This window comes from Epithele typhae, assembly GCF_022376455.1.
Source record: "Epithele typhae strain CBS 203.58 chromosome Unknown BXZ73scaffold_7, whole genome shotgun sequence".
NCBI classification, from domain to species: domain Eukaryota; kingdom Fungi; phylum Basidiomycota; class Agaricomycetes; order Polyporales; family Epitheliaceae; genus Epithele; species Epithele typhae.
In genome coordinates, this window is record NW_025954198.1 from 209,774 (window position 1) to 228,091 (window position 18,318).

At 56.7% G+C, this 18,318-nt stretch overlaps 6 protein-coding genes across 6 annotated transcripts; 4 read left to right on the forward strand and 2 right to left on the reverse strand.

Moving 5' to 3' along the window:
• Positions 1-212: 212 nt before the first annotated feature.
• Positions 213-4,380, forward strand: BXZ73DRAFT_88333 (Metalloenzyme, LuxS/M16 peptidase-like protein; the record flags this gene model as incomplete). The annotated part of the gene is made up of 17 exons (XM_048024903.1): positions 213-378; positions 429-467; positions 519-555; positions 604-903; positions 961-1,052; positions 1,106-1,508; positions 1,563-1,922; positions 1,974-2,427; positions 2,489-2,573; positions 2,630-2,792; positions 2,873-3,072; positions 3,121-3,225; positions 3,281-3,411; positions 3,570-3,656; positions 3,716-3,868; positions 3,923-4,161; positions 4,332-4,380. 17 exons carry the CDS (start codon positions 213-215, stop codon positions 4,378-4,380), a joined length of 3,063 nt encoding a protein of 1,020 aa, XP_047880871.1.
• A 231-nt stretch (positions 4,381-4,611) lies between these two features.
• BXZ73DRAFT_98365 (carboxylase:pyruvate/acetyl-coa/propionyl-CoA) lies at positions 4,612-6,900 on the reverse strand (the record flags this gene model as incomplete). The annotated part of the gene is made up of 8 exons (XM_048027667.1): positions 4,612-4,623; positions 4,706-4,982; positions 5,200-5,713; positions 5,767-5,947; positions 5,997-6,015; positions 6,261-6,596; positions 6,645-6,807; positions 6,867-6,900. The coding sequence occupies 8 exons, from the start codon at positions 6,898-6,900 to the stop codon at positions 4,612-4,614; spliced, it is 1,536 nt and encodes a 511-aa protein (XP_047880872.1).
• Positions 6,901-7,090: 190 nt separating this feature from the next.
• BXZ73DRAFT_42027 (propionyl-CoA carboxylase) lies at positions 7,091-9,353 on the forward strand (the record flags this gene model as incomplete). The annotated part of the gene is made up of 10 exons (XM_048018882.1): positions 7,091-7,207; positions 7,267-7,481; positions 7,540-7,690; positions 7,754-7,799; positions 7,849-8,018; positions 8,067-8,599; positions 8,658-8,701; positions 8,760-8,925; positions 8,984-9,200; positions 9,261-9,353. 10 exons carry the CDS (start codon positions 7,091-7,093, stop codon positions 9,351-9,353), a joined length of 1,752 nt encoding a protein of 583 aa, XP_047880873.1.
• A 21-nt stretch (positions 9,354-9,374) lies between these two features.
• Positions 9,375-11,326, reverse strand: BXZ73DRAFT_42121 (purine-cytosine permease; the record flags this gene model as incomplete). The annotated part of the gene is made up of 9 exons (XM_048018895.1): positions 9,375-9,750; positions 9,805-10,082; positions 10,138-10,428; positions 10,482-10,641; positions 10,693-10,752; positions 10,805-10,828; positions 10,880-10,963; positions 11,020-11,109; positions 11,190-11,326. The coding sequence occupies 9 exons, from the start codon at positions 11,324-11,326 to the stop codon at positions 9,375-9,377; spliced, it is 1,500 nt and encodes a 499-aa protein (XP_047880874.1).
• A 2,692-nt stretch (positions 11,327-14,018) lies between these two features.
• BXZ73DRAFT_98368 (uncharacterized protein) lies at positions 14,019-15,468 on the forward strand (the record flags this gene model as incomplete). The annotated part of the gene is made up of 7 exons (XM_048027668.1): positions 14,019-14,041; positions 14,079-14,118; positions 14,174-14,342; positions 14,401-14,423; positions 14,479-14,535; positions 14,918-15,212; positions 15,275-15,468. The coding sequence occupies 7 exons, from the start codon at positions 14,019-14,021 to the stop codon at positions 15,466-15,468; spliced, it is 801 nt and encodes a 266-aa protein (XP_047880875.1).
• Positions 15,469-16,128: 660 nt separating this feature from the next.
• Positions 16,129-17,998, forward strand: BXZ73DRAFT_41982 (uncharacterized protein; the record flags this gene model as incomplete). Its single annotated transcript, XM_048018872.1, has 2 exons — positions 16,129-16,299; positions 16,769-17,998. 2 exons carry the CDS (start codon positions 16,129-16,131, stop codon positions 17,996-17,998), a joined length of 1,401 nt encoding a protein of 466 aa, XP_047880876.1.
• Positions 17,999-18,318: the final 320 nt, after the last annotated feature.

Genomic DNA, 18,318 nt, shown 5'->3' on the forward strand with positions numbered 1-18,318 from the left:
CGTTGTATCCTTTCCTGCCCGCGCCTCGATGCCGTACGTTTGTATATAAGGCAGCGAGGTGGCGCGACGCGCACCCATTATTTTCCCCACGTCCCCACGACGCACCCTGAAGGCCTGACGTCCACGCCCCTACGCCGCTTGACTGATATTCTCTCACGTTCCTCTCGTGCGGTGCACTCGCGTCTTAGATATCATACAGAACACCTGCCGAAATGCCCGACGGCACGCCTCCCCACGTGCCTGTATTGAAACGACCACTCGAAGTATATGAAAACTTCGACCTCCTGGCGCGCGTTAAGGTCGACTTTGCCGACCTCGAGGTCTCCAAGTGGCGGAGCAGAGTGACCGGACTCGGCGTTGTCCATATTGATTGCGACAGTGAGTGAGCATAGCAACGCCGTCATTCAGCCATCCTAATAGCCTCTTAGCTCCTTTGGTAAATGGGCAGTTCACGCTCGCCACGGAGGGTGTGTTACTGCGCTGCATATATGCTCTGATTTACTGATAACTGTGCGTAGCCTTTGACGATAAAGGATGCCCGCATACATTGGAACAGTAGGTCACTCAGTCCATTACCCCTGCCTTGTTCTCACAATCGCCCAGTCTCATCTTCATGGGGTCCGAAAAGTACGAATACAAGGGCGTTCTCGGGAATCTCGCCACTCGCTCGTTCTCTACTGGAACGAACGCATCCACTTACGTCGACCACACAACTTACACCATCTGTACCGCCGGCGAACAGGGCTTCTTGCAGCTCCTGCCCGTCTACGTCGACCACATCCTGTATCCCACTCTCACAGATGCTGCGTTCCTCACCGAAGTGCACCACGTAGACGGCAACGGGACCGACTCTGGTGTTGTCTACTGTGAAATGAAAGGGTGTGACAACACCCTCAGCGATCAGTATGCACAGCACTCTCCAGCCCGCACATTGTTCATTTTCTGACTACACATGTGTAGCCTCGACCGACTGCTCAATCCTATTGGGAGCGCGTACCGTAGCAAGACCGGTGGACGCGTCGAAGCCTTGCGTCAGCTGACGGTTGAAGAAGGTGCGCATGCTTGCTAATGTATTCACGATGGCCACTTACCGAGCAGTTCCCAGTTCGGGAATACCACCGTCAATACTATGTCCCACACAACCTCACCCTCGTCGTCACCGGGAAGCTCACATCTGGAACAGTATCTCTCCTATCTGTTGTCCAGAACGAGATCGAGCCCAGCATCATCGCCCATGGTCAAGCACACGGCCCGTGCCCGGATGGTTGGATCAGACCCTTCCTGGAGACTCCAACCGCCGACCGCCCAACTTTCACCGAGACGGTCGTTGAGATGATCGATTTCCCGGAGAAGGATGAGACCGCAGGCGAAGTTAAGATTGGTTTCCGCGGTCCTCCCCCTCTGGCTTTTCTGGAGCGGGGGGCACTGCGTATGCTTCATACATACCTCTCCGGCTCGCCCATTGCGCCGCTGAACAAGGAATACGTTGAGATCGAGAAGCCGTTGTGGTATGCCTCGTTCCATTCACCCATCTACCCGCACCGACGCTGACGCACCCTTAGCACTGCCATCTCGTTCTATATCTATGAATTCGCGAGCGCGTGCGACCTCCTCGTCAATGCCAACGCGGTGCCAACGGAACACCTTGCGGATTTCGACAGGCTGTTGCGCGCGAGTCTTGCGCGAATTGCGGACGAAGGGCTCGACATGGAACGCATGGAACGCGTGCTCGCGCGGGAAGCGCGGGAAGCGCGCAACAGCCTGGAGTCGAACCGTGGAGGATACTTCCTCGAGGAGGTGGCCACCGACGTGCTCTATGGCGCGCCTGACGGTTCGGACCTTGCAGGTTCTCTGGATCAGATGACCATGCTCAAGACACTAAAGACGTGGACCAGCGAGCAATGGGTCGCATTGCTACGAAAGTATGGTTTCCTTGCTGCCCTTTGAAGGTGGCTCGGCTCATTCGATATTAGGTACTACGTGGACCCGCATTACGCCGCGATCCTCGGACGGCCTTCCAAGGACGCGGCTGACAGGCTACACAGAGAAGAAGCGGCACGCGTCGAAGACCAGCAGGAACAACTCGGCGACGACGGCCGTGCCGAGTGCGCTCGCAAACTCGATGAGGCGCGCGAGTGGCTCGAACGCCCGATCCCCGAGGAGATCATTACCGCGTTTCCTGTCCCCGACATGGACCGCATTGCGTGGCTGAAGGTGCAAAGCGCGCGCGAAGGCCCGGAAACATCGACGTGGCGGACAGAGCCAGAGAAGTCAGGAGAGGAAGCAAGCGCGTCGGATGAGCCGCCACTGCCTCGGGCTGCGCGCGAGTATGTCGATGGGAGTGTCCAGGGCAACCAGGAGCTCGCGCGTCACGTTGCTGCCAGCGGCGTGCCGCTGCCCTTCAGCGTTGACTACGAGCATGTCAAGGTGTGTCTGACGCCGCTTTTGTGCCGCTCTTCAACCGTCTGAATAAACTTTTGACGTTCAGTCTGACTTCATCATCATCAACCTCTACCTCTCGCTCGCACACCTCCCCTCCCGGCTCCGGCCCTACCTATCACTATACCGCGATTGTTGCTTCGATCTTCCCCTGACCCGACACGCGACGGCGTACGTCTCACTCACGAAGACGTTGTGCGTGGACTCGAAACGGACACAGCCTCATTCTGGATGAACACGAACTCCTTCGGCGACACGCTACGCGTGGGTGTCACCGTCGAGCGTGACATGTACAAGGCTGGCGTTACATGGCTCAGGGATGCGTTGTATGAATGCGAGTTCGACGTGTCTAGGTACGCTCCTACCAAACTCTCCTCACATTCTTCGCGTGAAGCTCATACGGAATGCAGGATTCAAATTAACGCCGCGCAAGCGCAGCAACGATTGATGCATATCGGCGCGACGGCTCCTCGGTGCTGGTCTCGACGTATAATCAGACCCTCTACGACGAGACACTGTGCCTTAACACGGATGCGGTTCTGGCGCAGGTGGAATTCCTGCCCAAGGTGATTGCACAGCTGAAGGAGGAGCCAGAGGAAGTTGTCAAGATCTTCGAAGAGATACGCAACCATTGTGAGTACCGTGCCACTTGAATGTCTTCACCACTGACACGCGGCCAAGTGAACGATACGAATAGCCTCCGGGTGTCTGTCCTCGGGGACATTTTGGGTACCCCTGAGCCTCGGAAGCCGTGGATGGAGGCTTTCGCTGATTCTTGGATGGTCCGTTTTAGCACCGCTTGTTGGTTTGATAAGATGCGCTGATGTTTGTACCTTGGCAGCGTGCGGCTCCACGGCCGAACTTGCTGCCATCCGCCTCTCGCGAGAGGGGTGCAGCGTACTAGGAAACCAGCCGTCCAAGACGGGTATCGTTGTCAGTCTGCCGACGGTCGAGAGCACGTTCGCTTACGTGGTAGGACGAGGCCCGCAAGGCTGGATGCACCCGACTGGGCAGCACTGACCATCGCGAACGAGATCCTGAACGCTGACGAGGGGTTCTTCTACGTACGCTTCCTCTTCCTGCATCGCCGATGCGTAGACCTGCACATGCTCATACCCGTGGTTTCGCAGAAATCGATACGAGGGTCTGGGCTGGCGTACGGCGCGTACTGCTGGGCCGACCAAGAGGATGGGTTCTTGGCCCTTGACTTGTACAGGGTGTGTTATATCTACCCACACACGCGCTGCTGGTCCCTCATACGCTGCTCTCCCTTCAGAGCACGAACGTCGTCGAAGCATACCAGCGAGCCGCAAAGATCATCGCCGACCTCGCCGACGGCACGGTGCCCCTGAGCGACATCCTGCTCGACTCGGCCAAGAGCAGCGCTGTGTTCCAGACCGTCAACTCTGTTTCGACTCCGGGATGTGCCGTACGTGATGCTATTGTAGCGTTTTCTGCCCTTCTCACTTTTTCCACCCTCCAGGCTTTCAGTTCGTTCATCAACCTGTCGCTCAAGGGCGTCCCACGAGAGCACAATCGCACGGTGCTCGACGAGTGCCTGCGCATGACACGCGAAGATGTCGTTGGCGTCCTCCGCAAGTACTTCCTCCCGCTCTTCGACTCGGCGTCGTCCCTCGTCATCGCCGTCACCGGGCCGAACAGCGTTGGGACTATCGCGGGCGCGCTGGAGGAGAGCGGGTTTGAGGTCCAACGCCGGGTGGTGTATGCGGAGCCGGAGGGCGCTGCGACGGAAGTGGTCGTGGAGGACGCCGCTGTGGAGGACGCCGCAGACGACGTAGCGGAGACGCGTGAGGCAACGCCTTCGCTTGCCGATGACACGGGCAGCGATGGGGCTATATCTACCCCAGAGTCGGATGGCGAGGGAAGTGAAGAACCTGTGGTGGCGTTGGAGGAGAGGATCATGAGCAAGCTGTCTCTTGAGGAGGCAGAGGAAGAGAATGGACAGCAGGAGATCGAGGACATGAACGTGTAGCTATATCTATAGTAATACCCAACCCCTGCTCACTGTATTCATCATACATACCAATAGATGTATCACTTGCATGGACTTTCGCCACGTCTCCCTCCGGCACTTAGGCCGTTCCTCGGGGTAATGATGACTTCAAGTAGCATCGTTGCGGTACTAGGCTTGCATATGAGACGAGAACCGAATTACAGCTTCGCCTGCCCGCTGGAACCAACACACACAATAGTATGCCTTCAGCAACGACGACACCAACCTCCACGCCTCTTCCCCCCTCAGCACCTTCCCGCTCGACGGAGCTGAGATAACATTCTCCATCTTCATCACCGACACCACCGCAAGCGTCTCTCCCCGCCGCACGACATGCTCCGATCCCGCGGGCGCGAGAAGGGCGGGATGCAGTTCGACGATCTTGCCTGCCAGGGGAGACGCGACGTGCGTCGACTCCTGCGGGTTCGCGAACTCGAGCTGGGACGACGACGCGAAGGACGAGAGTTGCGTCAGATTGAAGGCGAGGGGAGTGGGCGACAGCGAGTGGTAAGGGTGCCCGAGAGCTGATCTGGGAACGCGTTGTGTCCAATGGTAGCCAAAGTGATGATGTGCTTCTGGGGAGCAGATGTGGGGATGCCGGACGTTGCTGGTGGTTCGGAGACCGACAGCTGGAAAGAAGCCCCGGCTGAAGTAAGATCGAGCCCGTCATCCCGCCAGACGACGCCGAGAGTTGAGTGTTGAGACACTGTGAGATGTCTGCTTTGTCGTTCCGCGACGATGCGAACTTCTGGCCGAAATCCATGACCTCTTCGAAATGAGATTCGAGCCAGGTGGTGTGGACTTTCCCGTGCTTCCAGTGGGGATGTTTCATAACGCCCGCGAGCATATTCACGTTTGTCTTTAAGTCTGGAGGGATGCGAACCTCGCCGAGTGCACGCAGCGCCCGGCTCCGCGCTTCTTCGTGCGTGTCGCCGTGTACAATGAGCTTCGCCAGAAGAGAGTCGAAATCTGTTCCGATGAGATATTCTTGAAGCGGCTCCATGTTGCTGGGACCAGTGGTAAGCCATGTATCAACGCGTACACCCCTACCAGAAGGCCAGCTAAACGTCGAGGGTGTAAAATGGCCAGTGGAGAGCTTAAACGACTGGCGAGGATCCTCGGCGATCAGTCTAAGTTGAATGGCATAGCCTCGCGGTGGAAGAGGAGTGCGGGCGTGCTGAGGCAAGACGTCGGCCAACGACGTGCCAGGGATTGACAGGAGAAGCTGTATACGAACAAGATCGAGGTTCATGATTTCCTCTACTCGCCAGGGTCAATCGCTAAAAAGCCGCGCTCCAAGGGTGGATGCTCACCAGTGATCGTATGCTCGACTTGGATCCTTGGATTGATCTCCATGAAGACCCACTCGTGACTCTGCGAGTTGACCAGGAACTCAAAAGTGCCCAATCCTGAATACCTGAGGTGTCGGGCCATATCGAGGGCAGCTGCGAGCAATGGCCGAACCACCTCTTCCGGAAGCGTCGATGGTGCGATCTGTGTTTGGGTCAGAGTGGGGAATAGCCCATTTCGCCGAACGACCAACCTCGACCATCTTCTGGAACCTGTGGGTACTTAGTGAAAAGACGAGAGACAACTTAAGGAGACGTTACCGTCTCTGAACGCTGCACTCTCGTTCCCATAAATGCGTTACATTGCCTTGACCATCGCCTACTACCTGGATTTCGACATGTTTCCATTCAGACCCAAGTAGTGCCTTCTCAACGAAAAGCTGCTTGGAAGGAGACTCTCCCATGCAACTGCACTTCATAAGTACTGGCTGATATCGTTGTCAAGAAGTTGTACTCACCGATCGAAAGCGCCTTCGATTTCAGGCCCACCGTGCACGACGCGGATACCCCTTCCACCACCTCCATCGAGTGCTTTGATGATAACAGGAAATGGTTGTGAGCCCATCGTTCCAACAAAACGTCGTACATCGGCTGCACTGGAGACACGGCCACCCGGAGCGATAGACAGTCCAAGTGAAGCTGCAAACTCGCGAGAGAGCATCTTGTTCGACGAAATCTTGAGACCCTCCTCCGAAGGGCCGACAAAGGTGATGTTTGTATGGGAGAGTAAGGACGCGAGACGAGGATCTTCGCTGAGGAATCCGTAGCCTGGATGGACATGGGTGCATTTCGTTCTGGACTCCATGAACGTTCTGCTCATAACATGGAGGGTAACAACGTACCGGTGGGCAATTTGGACGAGGTGTTCTGGGTCCATGTATTGACTTGGAGAGTCCAGGAGGACGACCTCATCCGCGTAGGCTGTATGCGACGCGTCGTCATTCGTATACAGAGCCACGGTTTGCCATCCCAACTCAATTGCAGAGCGGAATATCCTGATGGCGACTAGAGACAAGGACTGTGTTGTAGGAGATGGTCACGATCCAAGTGTGTGAGGTACTCACTTTCTCCCCGATTTGCTACCAACACCTTCCACATCTTTGCGACGGTGGCAGACTGCAGCAATTTCGGCTGGCTCTCCCAGCTTCGGCTTTTGCTTTGCCGTAAGACCGTGGCAAGGGCTCGTGATTAGAATGCCGACCATCGTGACTGTTGAGAAATAAATCATCTTATCCGGCTAGCTTGTAGCGCCTTCACGCTCTCCGAGGATACCACACCGACGGTAAACATGGTCGCCGCGAGAAAAGTCGTCGAGCAGGGAGAGGGCACGAGGAAAGACGACGGTGGCTCGGACAGAAAGCAAGCGCCGCCTGCCCAATTGAAAGACGACGGCACGACCTGGAAGGTACACACTCTTCTTCCTTCGCCACCAATGCTCTCCGCTTGACATTGTTGTGTCCTCAGCCTGCTGTTGCGAAACTGAAGGAAACTCGCCGGACGATCGCCACTCCCAACCCTCGGAACGCTGGATATGCGCGACAGAAGCAGAACGGCAAGCTCTGGGTGCGCGAACGTCTCGACGCGCTTCTCGACGCGGGATCGTTTGCAGAGATTGGTTCCCTCGCTGGAAGACCTGTGGTGGACGAGGTGACAGGGCAGTTGAAAGACTTCGTACCCGCGTGCGTTTACCTTCTCTCAATTCTAGCTCGGGTTGTCGCTGAAGCACCCCACTCTTAGCAACATCCTCACAGGTTGGGGCAAAGTTGAAGGAAGGAAAGTCTTCGTGACTGCAGACGACTTCAGTGTGCGCGGTGGGCACGCAGACGGCGGCATACAGGGAAAGGCAGCCTTTGGTGAAGCTCTTGCGACTCAGCACCGAGTGCCCTTGGTATGTCTCCTACACTCCGAGTCCACTTTGCGTCACATTTACCCACTCTACTCCCGTCTGCAGATACGTCTCCTCGATGGATCTAGTGGGGGAGGGAGCGTTGCAACTTGTGAGTCTTTTTTGATGTAGCATCTGAGATGTATCTGAACAGTCGGTAGATCTCGCTGCAGGAGCTACTTACATTCCTCCTCTGGCGGGCTTAGGCCAAAGTATGACCGCAATGTCACTCGTACCGGTCGCAAGCGCATTGTTGGGACCGGTCGTCGGTCTTGCGGCTGCCAAGGCGGCTACTAGTCACTTCAGTGTTATGGTCAAGGGTCTCAGCCAGGTATGGACACTCTGTTGAGAAATGCCACATATCTAAACCAAGCACCAGCTCTTCGCCGCTGGCCCTCCGGTGGTCAAGCAAGCAACTTACGAGGACCTTTCAAAAGACCAGCTTGGAGGATGGGAGATTCACGCCCAAAATGGCACCGTGGACAACGTCGCCATGTCCGAACTCGAGGCATTCCGCCAAATCCGCGAGTTTTTATCCTATCTCCCGTCATCTACCCACCTCCTTCCTCCCACACGACGGACTTCCGATCCTTCAGACAGAAAAGAGGAGGAACTCATTTCTATCATTCCACGAAGACGAGCTCGCGCTTACGACGTGCGCCGGCTGGTGTATCTCATCGTCGACCGAGAGATACATGTTTCCGCCAATGCTACAAACTCGTCAGTGCATCACGCAAACCCTTTCTTCGAAATTGGTGCAACATGGGGCCGTCCCATCGTCACTGGGTTCGCAAGGCTTCAAGGACGGTCGGTCGGAGTTCTAACAAGCGACTGCATGGTCGGCGGAGGGGCAATCGACGCGTTGGGATGCCAAAAAGCGGCGCGGTTCGTGAACCTCTGTGATCACTTCGGGTAAGTCTCGCAGCCCTGCATAACCCAGCAAATTCCGTTCTGATTTATGCTTCCATAGTATACCCATCCTGAACTTGGTGGACCAGCCTGGCTTCGCGGTCGGTACGTGTTCTCTTTTCTGCGACACTTGTCTCAAGCGGCGCTGATGAGGGTGTCGCAGGTTCTGCAGCGGAACACGCAGCGACTATCCGCCATGGAGTAGCAATCATGTCGGCCTTGTTTCATGCCACTGTGCCCATTTTTACCGTGATCATTCGGAGAGCATTTGGAGTTGCTGGAGGTGCGTTCGCGGATCCTGGTGACGGCTTGAATACGCGGGTCGCATGGTACGTGTTGTGTCCACATCTATTCGGGGCGCTAGCCGATCCGCATATTGAAATACAGGCCGTCGGGAGATTGGGGTAGCCTGCCGCTCGAAGGCGGCATCGAGGCGGCATACAAGCGGCAGCTCGAAGCAGCACCCACCCCAGTAGCGCGGGAAGCGATGATGAAAGACTTGCTCGCCAAGTTCGAGCACGTGCGCGACCCTCTCAAAACGGCGCATTCATTCGGGATCGAAGAGATCATCGACCCGAGGGACACTCGACCTCTTGCGTGCGAGGTGCGCACCTCGGTATCTTCGAGTGGTTCGACGGTCTGACGAGACGACTAATCTTTGCAGTGGATCACGCACGCATACGAGCATTTACTTCCTCCACGACTGCTTGCCCGTCAAGGTGGGGCGCCAGCAACTAGAACCAAGTACAAACTGTAACGCTGCATAATATCCATCCAGCTACCTCTTGAACACCATCTTCTCCACCGTCCGACATGCCGGGTACAGAACCACCGCCATCGCAAAACCCACAAACACACCGATGTCGCCCGTGCCCATCGCAGCAATTGGGCCCTCGTACCACGCCTGCGACATGCACGGCACGATGATCCCACACGCGGACAGGAACACGAGGATTGCAGCGAGCCCGGGGGGCAGCGCGCGGGGGAGCGCCCACGCGGTGACGTCGTACGCGGCCCACGCGCCGCGGTGGAAGAGGACGTGCTCGACGACGACGATCGCGGCGAAGACGGTAGACCAGTAGCCGATCACGTTGAGGATGTTGACGAACGTCTCGTAGAAGTGGCGCGCGCCGAGGATCGCGACGGGGATGAGGCTGCGCGTGTCTCGTGAGCGGCTCGAATTCAGGAGGGGTTGAATGGAGACGCACATGGCCTCGGAGACGACGGTGTAAACGTAGCGCGGGACGCGCGCGAACCAGGTGTGGATCGTCATGAAGCTCGACGCGAAGGTGTACATCGTCGGCGCGCACGCGCTCGGGATAAAGAGCGCGATGAGCACCGTCAGGAACTTGCCGAAGCCGCCGGCGGGCGAGAGCACGGCCTGGACGAGCCCGCCGACCGAGTTCCCATTGTCGAAGCCTGCTTGCCATGATGGGACGGCGGGCGCCGCCGCGGCGAAGGCGGCGCCTAACATGTGAGCGACGAGCTGCGCCGTCTACGGTGTTAGCGAGGACGAGAACAGAAGTGCTGGGGACGCTCACGCTGGCACCGAGAAAGCCCGCGTAGCTGTAGAGGAAGACGCGGGTGCTGGACGCTTTATTCGTGTGATAGACTCCGTAATCAGGCGTCATCATACACCAACTGATGACACTGGAAGCGACAGTGGTGGCGAAAGAGATTATGGAGGCCGCAGAGGCCGGCTCAGCAGGAGCCGGAATGCTGCTCCCCAGATGTTTGCCGCCAATTCCAAGCATGACGATGAAGGTTATGACACTAGGTATCCATGCCACGGTCTCGTACCAATGGATGACGCGATACCCAAAAAAGGTGACCTGGAAAGGGATTTCAGCGGTTGATAACATGGAAGCCGCAGTGAGAGGCTCACCACGAGCGAGATAACGCCGATGATGATGATGCCCAAAGTGTCGTCGAGGTGTCCGTTGGATACACTCGCGAGGGTTTGGCCGCCAATGATACAGTTGAGGATAAGGAAGCCTTGCATAGAGAACACGGTGAACGCGCTAGGGATGATGGAACCGTAATACCTGACAGAACATGAGCACAGCAATACCTATGGCGCCAAACAATGGACGTACCCCCAGGAGTATCGTGCAACAACCATAGAACGCATCCCAAGCTTGGGACCGAAGAGGGCACTGCAAATTGGGTTTCAAGATGACTCGAAAGTGCAGGTTTGCACCAACTTACAAGTAGGCAGGTATTATACAAGCACTGAGGCATATTATCAGGCTTCTTTCGATATCAAGCACGAAGGGGGCTCACATGAGGTCGACGACGACGAGAATGATCAGGGAGTCGCGGATGCCGAGGCCAAAGAATGCTGGACCCGCACTACCCGTGCCGAAGCTACCAACAGACTTCTAGGTGAGTGCTTGGGCAGAGCCGACATTGAGCCGGCGTACGTTAGAATGTTGATGTTTGCAGAGAACCAAACAAAGAACATCTGGTATAGTTTTGTGTCATTCCTATCCTCCAGAGGAATGGGGTCGACACTAGTGCAAGAAAAGTAAGTCATGCAGCGCAGACCAAGACAAACGACGACACTTGGGGTAAATGCGCATTATACACTGACCCGTTAGTCTCTACGCCCCAGCTCGCCATGAAGGCGGTCGTTTTCTTTATCCATGACTGGTTCGTGGAGGTCGTGATTGGATCGTGCACCTTGCTGTCGACGCTGGACATCTTCTCGTCGCCGTCCTGCGAACCCATGGCTGCTGGGGGCACCTGTGGTGGTCGTCCGAGGGAGAGCGAGAAGAGGTCAGGCGCGCGGATTATTTCGTTATCGCGTGATGCTTGCTTACCTCCACCTCGCCGCCGCTCGCTTCACCTCGTAATCGGACTGCAAAAAGTACTGATCCTTTGCTCGCCGCCCGCGTGGAAAGACGGCCCGGTGGCCGATGCACTCGGCGCTTGGTGCGAGTAAGGTACCCCCAGCACAGACTCGACGACGTCACATGACCTCCCCGTGTCACGCTTAGGCCAGTTTGGCGGGGGAAAGACGCTTGAAATCGAATAACAACTTGGGGATTCCTCGTACGGCCAAAGCGCTTTATACATCGTATGCTAAGAAGAGTACCTTAGAATATCTATAGAGCAGATTTCGCGAAATGTCCATAGCAGTGGAGTTATAAGCCCAGATGTGTGCTCTGCGCACGTTTTTGGTCGTCTAAGCGAGGTCCGGCTATCTCGGGCCCAAATTGTGAGCGCGCGCTAGTTGCCCTGCCTGCGCATCTCGACGTGGTCCCGGCCAGCAGCACAGTGAAGCCGCGCGCAGTAGGAAAAATGAAGCGCAAAGCGGAGGAAATTTCACGCGCCTAGAATGCCGTGAATGCTCGCGCCTCCAAGAAAGCGCGGAATGACCCTGACTCAGAAAACCAATCGTCGGATCTGGCAAGCATTGAAAGCTTGGGCAGCTGCCAGCCACGACTCGCCGGTCTCGCCCCCGCCACAACCGCGCATGGTGAGCCCAGCGTCGATATTGGAGATGAGGGACTCCCGCTTACACTTGTGCAAAGATCAGGTCAAGATGCGACCAAACATTCACGGAAACCTGTCAACCCACTTGGTCCGGCACGATTCGGCGCCTCTCCATCTCCTGGAAGCGCCAAGCATGCGCCGATAAGCAGACTTATCCGTAACGGGCACGTGATGAGTCACAGGAATCACACGTCGTCGAGTCTGTGCTGGGGGTACCTTACCAAATTCGGTCCTGCTTATATGCCAGTGCCAGTGTTTAACGTTTGCTCCTCGCTCTCACCCATGACCTATAAAACCGAACAGATGCCCATCACGATCCCGGTCCAATTGATCTCGTCGCCGAAGCTCACTCACCTCGTCAAGACGTTCGCGGCTCCAACGCGTTTGGCAGAGACTCTTCCGGTATCCACCACATCAAGAAAAGAAAAAACAAGACCAATAACCAGCGTGATAGCGAAGACAATGCGGTTTACGGGGCCGAGATCGAGTGTTCTGTCAGGCAAAAGAGTTACTAACTGATGCATTCGCATCCAGAAGGTATGAGGAGTCACAGCGTCGTACACCTCTTGATCCGTTCATGCGCAAAGATCGTGGCGACCTGCGATGAATACGTGTGAATGGCTTCTGACATGGCACAAACGACGTCTAGATTGTGATATGAGATACGCAAGAGTCGTTCAGGAAAGCGCAAACCATACCATTCCCGCCCATTGAACCCACGAACGAAATTATGTCCTCGGGGAGGATCTCTGGAACGCCCCACAACGTACGGCCCAGCGCATGCCGCTTCTAGGATCTTAATCCCGAAAGCCTCCGTGAGGGACGTGTTCAACACGAAGATGAAGCCTTGCACGAGCAACAAAGACATATCAGCGGCGCTTACATCACAAACGTCGCTTATATGCTTAACTGGCCCGAGCATCTCGATGTGGTCGTGGGGACCGACGTCTCCACCTGTACACAGGCGAAGTTAGTCATTGTTGTTCAGTCGAGGGCCCGTGCGGCATACCTATGAGGGAGCGAACATCGATTCCTTTGTAGAAAGCACTGAACCAGTGATTATTTGCAGACGTTCCACATTTCTCTCACTTGGCATGGCGCTTGTCTTTAAAGGGGAGCGCCGTCACGTGAGTTATTGTTGTCCGTCGGGCCTTCGACTGAGGAAATCACTACCTTCTTGTTCTAACCCGCTTCTGTGCTTCGACCGCTTCTCGCCATAGTTACGGCTATCTATGGTTCGCTGCCATTCACAACCACTAGCCATCGTGGCAAGCGTTTCAATTCGTTTTCTCGGCGAGTGGCGCGTGGACGCGTTAGAGCGGTTCCCTTCTACATACACACTCGCACAATACACAGTATTGTATCGTGCGTGCTATGGGAACCGTGGCATTGCTACTGACAACACCCTGCTGTATATATGAAGGCATGAGAGAACGGATTCTGCTTCATTGTCCAGCCCATTTTCATCTCTGACGGTATGTCGCTCGATTGTTCCATGTTTTACATTCTCACCCATTGTAATAGTCAGCCCGCCCACCAGACATGGACGGCCACCACCAGATCGCCCCTGGCGCTCACGTGGGAGCGTATTGGAGGTATGGTATTTCCTCAGGATCAGATCCAATTCTCTGATCCTTGTATGCAGAGCGGATTACGATGGGGTTGAACCATCTTCTCATCGTAGTATCTACTACGATGCAAGGGCAGAGCCGATGATGATCTGCGGGATCTGCTGCTCCGATGTGGAGATACCCACACGAGGAATGAACTGGTCGGGGCAGCCTCCCGGCATTCGACCGGGCATCGTGGTTCCGTGTCCCGCACAACACTCCTTTTGTCAAGCCTGTCTTGCCAAGTACATAGGCGACTCGGTCGATCCCAGAGGCAACGGTGCCGGTACCAGCGCTGTCGTGTTTCCATTGACATGCCCAAGATGCGCTTCATCAGGTGCGTGGCAAGGAGATATCCCTGACCGCATTGCCAGGACGGTGTTACTCCCCGGATCCCGTGTCATGGAGTTGTGGGTGGGTCTATCGCAAGCACCCCTGTTGCGGACTGTTCCTGATGATGCTTCTACAGGAGATGAAGAAGACTCTCGACACGATGAAGACTTTTGAATGTCCAAACCCGGATTGCTCAGCTGTGCTCAACGAAGTCGAGCTCTCTGGGAGATTCAGAGATGCTCAGAAGACCTGTTCTGAGTGCCACACCAGGATCTGTGGTTCATGCCGTGTCGTATGGCACCAGCGTAAATAATCATCCGCGTTAATAGAAAGGTCAATTCTCACTGCTAGTTCAACTTTTAGGTCTGACTTGCGCGGAATTTCGAGTATGTTTTGTCCCTCTGATTGCTACCACACATTAACTTACGCTATCATCTGCAGATGCTTCCGACTGTTCAGCGATCTCCTCGCACCAAGCAGACGTTGCAGCTTTCCGATGTGAGATGTTCGTTCCCGTTCAACGGCATGGGTTCTGACGTTTTCAAAAACAGCATGGAGGGTGGACGAGGTGTTTGAACTGTCATTCAATGGTAGTCAAATCTGGCCAAACCCACACCCCTTGCGCCTGTGGCGTGAATGTTTGCCATCGATGTGGAGGTGGGTAGTAGTTCGTTGCTTGCGGCACATTCGCCTGAATAACGCTTGGACGGTCAAATCAGCGATTTGGGACGTGACACGCGGTAAATGTAGTGCCCGCTGTCGTCTACGCCGCCAGCAGAGCACTGCCCAGACACTTCGTCGGGCCTCGCCGCCGCCGCTGCGCCGGGATCTCGACCAAGCCTATCAGGTCGATCGCAGTGAATCACAACTCCGCGAACAGTATGCTCGGAGGCGCACGCATGTCGACGGCCTCACGGTTTTACACACTGGTGCCGCTTTCCCGCCTTATCCCATTGCGCAGAACGGCTTCGTGGACACAACGCCGGGCAACGCCGGGATTGTTGACCCTAGGGACGTTGCCTTCTGGGGCGCCGAGAATTCGCTCCCAACGTACCAAGATGTCCTGGCTCGAAGCCCCAACGGTTTCGATGACACGTTTATTGTCGGAGGTGGAGGCTCCGGTTGGCAGCAGCCGGCACCTCCTCCGTACAGCCGTGGCGAGTCCTCTTCGCATGGTGGGCTCCGCTGCTTTCTGTGTTTTGTTAAGGATGCTGATGCGGCGAATATGGTATCACAGCGGTCATAGCTCCCCACCAGCGAGCTCTGAACATGGCGCCATCGATGGCTCCGCTAGCGGCCTGCCGGTTCTGCCGGGGCCAATTCGCGACAGCTTCTGACCGGGACCTCCACGAGCGCAGCTTCTGCCGGGTGTCACGGAGCTGGCACAACCGACTCGGTGGCATCAACCCCTTCCGGAACTTCTGGAACTAGCCACGGCGCAGCCATGGAAAGCCAGATGGTCGGTGAAGAGGAATCCAGGCTGCGAACCTTTCGCTGTTGCAAATGTCCGGCTAGCTTTATGCTGTGACTTTCACACATTCTTTTTATCCATCCGCCATTGTAGAGCACGAGAATGCAGGGGATTCTGACGACTTACGACATTACGACTCACGATATACCACAATTGTTCATCGTAGCCTGTCCCGAACGTTACTATTTGGCGCTGCTCGACCGATACATCACGTCCCAGGTGGTCTTCCCACGCACCCGTGAGCGCCGCGGGGAATGATGCGCATCGTTGTCAAGTCCGGCAAGCAGCACGGGAGGTGCACGTGGTTTGTTGCCAGAAGCCTAACGCTCGCCACACCAGCTCGCCCATGACGTCAGCAGGCTGCAGCACACATCGGAGTTGAGGGTTTTGTGCTCCGACAGAGGATCGGGGACCTCGGAGATCGAACCTTGACAGACGCCACCCGAGTCGTCAGTGCGCGTCTAGAATTTTGTACACCTGCATTGCTCATCGCATCTCCCGCCCCAGCCCTCTCCGGCATCATCGTCCTCGTCTCTCCGCGTCCCCGGCTTTATCGGTATGTGGCCCCCCAACGTCGACGACGCGTATCCTTGGACTGAAGACGCATATCCAGTACCACCATGACCAACACCTCTTCTGTCAATCCCTCCGAGGTTGGCTGGCAGTTCGTGCCGCAGTACTACACCTTCGTGAACAAGCATCCCAACCGCCTCCACTGCTTCTACACCAAAGAATCCACCTTCATTCACGGTACGGAGGGCGAAGATGGCACTCCTTGTTTCGGGCAGCAGGTGAGCGAAGCCTTCTTGCTGCCCCGCTTGCGTCACGCGAATGGATCCCCCACACCGCGCCCCCCGCCACGCACGTTGCCTTCGTCGATTGGATGCAGTGCGGCTATTCGCCGTCCTGGATCCGTCGATCTCTTTGATCCCCACCCCCGTTGGCTACCCACAACTTCACGGCCCGCGTGGCTTGTACGACGGGTTGTCTGCATTCAGTGCATGAGAGTGGCACAAGCGATGTCTATCTGGGACCCTATTACCCCAGCATACTCTACAAAGCCTACACGGCAGGTGCCGTCCGTTGTGCTGTCTTCCATCCAATTCTGAGTCTCTGGAGGCCGAGACGTGAGCAGTGGTATGGATGATGTCACACCTGGCATAGGTGTAGTAGACGCGAAGCTGCGAAGTTATTCATGTCGTTCGTCGTTGTTGTGCGTGCGCAAAAGCGTCCGTAAGCTGACCTGGACTGCCTTCACAGGAAATTCACAACAAGATCACGTCCATCGGCTTCCAAGATTGCAAGGTCTTCATTCACTCGGTCGATGCTCAGTCTTCTGCGAACGGTGGCATCATCATCCAGGTCATTGGTGAAATGTCGAACAAGGGTGAGGCGTGGAGAAAATTCGTCCAGACATTCTTCCTCGCCGAACAGCCCAACGGCTACTACGTTCTGAACGACATCTTTCGTTTTTTGAAGGAAGAATCCGTCGAGGAGGGCGAAGAACTGGAGGAAGAAGCCCCGCTCGTTTCCGTACCCTCGTCTCCCACCCCTCCTCCTGTGGAGCCCGAGCCCGTCCCTACCCCCACGCCTGCAGCCGTCCCCCCGGTCGAGGAGAGCGCTCCCTCACCTGTTCCTTCCCCACCCCCGCAACCTCAGGTCAACGGCCACACGCCTGAAGTAGAAGTGGAGCCTACCCCCGCCGTTGCTGAGCCCTCCCCAGTGTCATCTCCTGAACCCACTCCCGCCGCCTCTCCCGCCCCTCCCCCTTCTGTCTCTCCTGCACCCCCGCCCTCACAACCTCCCGTCGCTGCAGCTCCTCAGCAGCCTCAGCAACCTCCGTCACAGCCCCAGGCCCCCGCCGCTCCTGCCCCTGCCCCTGCTCCCTTAGCGCCTAAGTCATGGGCATCGCTGGCAGCAACCGGTGCGAAGAGCTGGGGTTCGGCCGTTGCTAGCACGCGAGGTACGAGCGAGGCTCCGGCTCCCAGCAGCGTGTCGCCGTCGCCCATGAGCGGCCCGCATTCGCCCGCCCCCCACGTCGGCCGCCCCATGCCAAGGCAGGATGCGCAACATCCCGCGTACGTCGCCGCTCAAAACGTCGCCACGCCGCAGTGTTTCGTCAAGTCCGTGACGGAAAACGTATCGGACCAGGCTCTGCGTGCGACGATCACCGCCCGTTTCGGCCCCATCAAGGAGCTTGAAATCGTGCGGAGCAAGGCCTGTGCATTCCTCGAGTTCCAGCAGCTCGATGCTGCGAAGCGTGCCATCCTCACGTCGTTGCCCATGGCTCAGGGTGGCGAGGGTGGCATTCGCATCGAGACCGACGGCGGTGCTGGACAGGCGCGCATCATCGTGGAGACCCGCAAGGAACGTGGCGACCGGCCACCCCCGCGCGCGCCGCCCATGAATGGTGACCGCGGACGCGGCGGCTTCCGGGGACGCGGCGGCTCTGGTGCACGCGGTCGCGGCGGTCCGCCCCCCAAGCAGTAGGCTTGAGTGGTCGCGGAATGAGCAGGGGGGTTAGGAGGAGATCGCGAGGTCGCCCGAATCAAAAGTACACAAGGTGCTCTGTTCAATGGTGGTAGGGAGGTAGTGGGTCGCGCCGGGTATTCGCTGTGGAGGACGGCGTTGGTGAGTATCCGGCCGGTCCTGGGGACCGCAGGTTGGGGCGTGGGTCGTTGGTCGTTGTTCATGTTGTCTTCGTCTGGCCTCGGACTCGCTAGGTCGCTGGCGCGTCGCACTCCACACTCCCTCGTCGATTGAGTATGTACGCACTAATCATATGGGGGTCGTCATATTGAGGGTCGCTG